This window comes from Gobius niger (genome assembly GCF_951799975.1).
Source record: "Gobius niger genome assembly, chromosome: 2".
NCBI classification, from domain to species: Eukaryota; Metazoa; Chordata; class Actinopteri; order Gobiiformes; family Gobiidae; genus Gobius; species Gobius niger.
Window position 1 is genome coordinate 30324949 of NC_136853.1, and position 3932 is coordinate 30328880.

The 3932-nt window shown below is 37.3% G+C and overlaps 1 protein-coding gene across 1 annotated transcript; it reads right to left on the reverse strand.

The window, feature by feature from the left end:
• Nucleotides 1–416: 416 nt before the first annotated feature.
• On the reverse strand, nucleotides 417–3583 carry ssbp1 (single-stranded DNA binding protein 1). The gene is made up of 7 exons (XM_079551970.1): nucleotides 3491–3583; nucleotides 3176–3211; nucleotides 3020–3077; nucleotides 2805–2948; nucleotides 1553–1640; nucleotides 1193–1281; nucleotides 417–1108 (listed from the first exon to the last, which is right to left on the reverse strand). The coding sequence occupies exons 2-7, from the start codon at nucleotides 3197–3199 to the stop codon at nucleotides 1065–1067; spliced, it is 447 nt and encodes a 148-aa protein (XP_079408096.1). The 5' UTR covers nucleotides 3200–3211; nucleotides 3491–3583; the 3' UTR covers nucleotides 417–1064.
• Nucleotides 3584–3932: the final 349 nt, after the last annotated feature.

Sequence of the window (3932 nt, forward strand, 5' to 3'; positions counted from 1 at the left end):
AGTTTCGTCATGTATTCTACTCACACTTCAATGAAAAAACACGGCTACAGTCTATGCTACAATCTTGAATCCAAACCCCGCCCACACGGTCCGATCCTCCAATCGCGTGCGTTCCTTTTCTCGAGAGACATCGCAGCGAACCAATGGGGAATTAGGTGAAAACTTTTTCCGACCAATCAAATTAAGCCAAGAATACATTTAATAAACTGTGGCCCGGCTTTTAAAGGGGCACAAAGATGCTGCCGGTCTGCCTTTGTTGTCAAAAACACATAGCTTTTCAAGAAGGCAGAAATGTTTATTCATATAACACACATGTACTCAAAATATAGCAAAAATATATTTAGAGGAGAATACAACATGTGAATGGAAATAATCAAGGAAAGAAATGAAAACCAGATTTAGCATGACAAGTGAGTACATGGTAAGGAACATAAGTAATAGTGTATATATGTTTTTTTTTCTTTTTTCTTTTTTACTAGAAACCTAAACAAAGATATTTTACAAGCGCCCACAGCTTGCATTTCTCTGGCCATCTCTTTTTCCAGTCAAGAGATCCACAGACTGTAAAAACGTGATATTTTAGTTTTAGTAAGGGATGCCCATTACAGATTTGAAAACTCTGTAATGGCATTTTTTTAGGGGGGGGGTCATGTGTGAAAGACTTTACCCCCAAACATTCGCTCATAATTTCCTATTCTCGGGCACAGGAGTTGAAGTTGAGAACCTGTGTAGGTAGGCAGTCGGAAAGGGAAGATGCACATAAACATAACATAAGCATTCCCACTTCTATTGTCCATCGTTTCCTGCTCACTTATCAAATGCAAGTCTTTGGACGGTTTCAAATCTGGAGAACCCAGTGAAAACCTACAACACATGGAGGACAAGCTGACTCCACCCAGAGAGTTTGCATTACTCATAACATAATTAAAGTTGGCAAACCAATATAAGATGGAATTTACATGATATCTTTCAGGAGCATTAGTCAAGTGATTTAAAATGTGCCTCATAACTTGGAACAGAGGTCCTACTGGAGACTTCCCCTCGCCAGACATAGGAGAGCAAATTCAAGTCCTATCTCGGAAGTTGTCGCTGAGAAAAACAATGTTATCTGTAGAGAGGGAATGACATTAGAAGAGTACAAATACACAGAGGTAATTACGATCAAGTACAATTTACTGGTATTTGTCCAAACCTGCAATGATGGTGGTTGCCTGACGTCTGACTTGGTTTTTGTCCACATACTCTCCATAGTCCAGTTTTCCCTCCACAAGAATCCTGGACCTAAAATTGACAATAGCCTGTTAATAATGCATTTAAAACCAGGAGAACAATCAGAACGTATTCCTTTTTAAGATGACAAAAATATTGTTTTTGCTTTTATTGAAGCATTTGTGGAGTCCCATAAATGTTTGCTGGATAAACAATGGAACAGCGCAAGATACTCGGTCTTTTTGTCCTGCATGCCGACCACAGCTTCAGCGTCCCACACAAGTACCCAAATTCAGACAAACAAACTTGTATGTGTTTGTTTTTCTGGATGTGGCTCGCATACCCCTTTTTGACATACTGGTAGGCGACATCCCTCAATCCTGGTTTAAATACAGACACACGGTGCCACGTTGTCTTTTGACTGACATCACCTAAAAAGGACAAAAACACAACAGAACTGTTAAAAATAAAATATAATAAAACATTTCCCAGACTTCATCTGTTATTGGAAAGCAATACTGGGCTCAAAAAGTATATAACGCCATCTAGTGGCAATAACAAAACAAGCAAGAACGTGATATAAAAAAAAAAAAAATGAAAAAATGAAATATACACATAGGTGGGGTAGAGTGGTCAAAATATTTACTCAAGGGTAAATTTCACTCGAGTACTGTGAGTACTGAGTAACTGGTAAAGGTCTGATGTTTCAGTAGTGACGTAAATTATGAGAAACTAAACATGAAATAATGTGAAAAAAACAATATTTTCCATACCATAAAAACATACAAATAAATCATTAAGAATTAAGAAAACAAAACACATTTATTTTCATCAAGATAAAGAATTGTCATGTGAAGATTTCCTCACAGTGGCATGAGTTACTTTTTTTTTTTAACTCAAGAGATACTTCATATATTATATTAAATAATATTACTCAAATAGAAGTAAAAGTTAAGCACAGAATGAAAAAACACTTTACTGCAGTTCATGTCCTTGAGTAAATGCAAACGAGTACTACCCATCGCTGGAAAATAAAGAAAAGGAAAAGGGTTTAACCTGGTTTTGAGTCAATATCGCTGTAATTATTGGCCTGTCAAAGTGAGACAAGAAACTTCACGCAGTTTAACTTTTGTTTCTGGTTTAACTATTGCATTAACAGTGATCACATAATTCAATAGAAGAGACACAACTGTCAGTAGATTGTTTTGGGTTTTTGGTCTGGACAGTGCATGCAACACCATCGATATACACATGGGGCTCAGCGTAACCACATCTTGCCGGTTTGTAGCCGGGGGCTAATTTTCATCTATTTCCCACCACATTATCATTTTTGTAGAGAACTAATTAAAGATCTTTAGAAGCCTAAATAGTTGAAAATCCTTCAGTTCATGTTGCTGCTGTGCTTTCCCATGAAAGAAAAGACTTTTCTTTTTCCAGGCTTGGGAGAAAAATTACTACAATACAGTTCAGTCACTGAATGCTTGTTGATGACCAAAAACACCTAGAATAAATCTTTATAAATTTGGGCAAACAGAACAATAATAAGCAGCTTGTTTTAAATCTTTAGCCGCAGTGCACAATGAACTCTGTCCTACCTGAACCTTGGTTCATCTCTCCTTCTCCAGAGCGCCACATTTCATTGGTTGCCAGAGAGAAGATTGTGACAGGATTTCGACCTTCAACTTGTCTCATCACTGGATCTTGACCAACACGACCCAATAGCTGCACACGATTAATGGCTGAAGGGAAAGGAAAGGAAAATTACATAACATAATAACATAATACAAGGGTACAACATACACATACTCACATCTTTCAAGAATTAGGCTTGGATCTGTACTGCTGTGCCGAACTACCTGCCTTAAGATCTGTAGATGGATTGGGGGGGAAAGAAAATGAATCATAGTTGAGTAAATAACATCTTTAAAACAAAATCATCATCATCATCAAAATACATTCTCCTAACCTGGGAAGAGGCTCTTCTAAACATGTTTGGTCCAACCTAAACAAAAAAACATATATACTGTTATCGAGTCGTACTATGCAGTAAAACCGAATAAAAAAATGTCAGATATATATTTCATAGACTAATAGTTGGAACACATGGATGAATGATGTCAGTGAAACCCCCGTCGCAACACAGCAGAGATTTTAAAGGAAGACATTTGGTAATCACAACATGTTATAAGACCTGCACCATAAGAAGCACAAGGGCACAGCTGTCGTATGACTGCACGTGAGGGGTGTAAAAGTAGGACGCGTAAATATGTTTAAAACTTACTGAGCACCGAGCATGGATGAGGAGCTGGGGCACTTGCGTCGATTCAACAACCCCACGCTGTTTCCGGTCCGTCCGCGTAACAGGGCCGATTACCAACCTTGTCAAAGGTTCCTTCCAAGGACTTTTTATTTTTATGTATTTATTTATTTAGGATTCTTGGCCTGTTGGGTTTATTCGGTTGGGCACATGTTTGACAGCAAAGGGTGAAGAAGAGTAGGAAGAAACGTTCAGCAAATTGTCAATAATGGGATTGAGTTAGCATTATCCCGCTTATACTTTTTTATTTATTTTATTTATTTTATTTGTTTTATTTATTTTATTTATTTTATTTTTTATATTAACAGAAAGAATACAAACTCTCGCTGAGACTTGAACAAAGGCTAGGGGGCGAACAAGGCTCTCAAAACACAAAGCATTCAGAAAAGTAAAATATTTACAATAA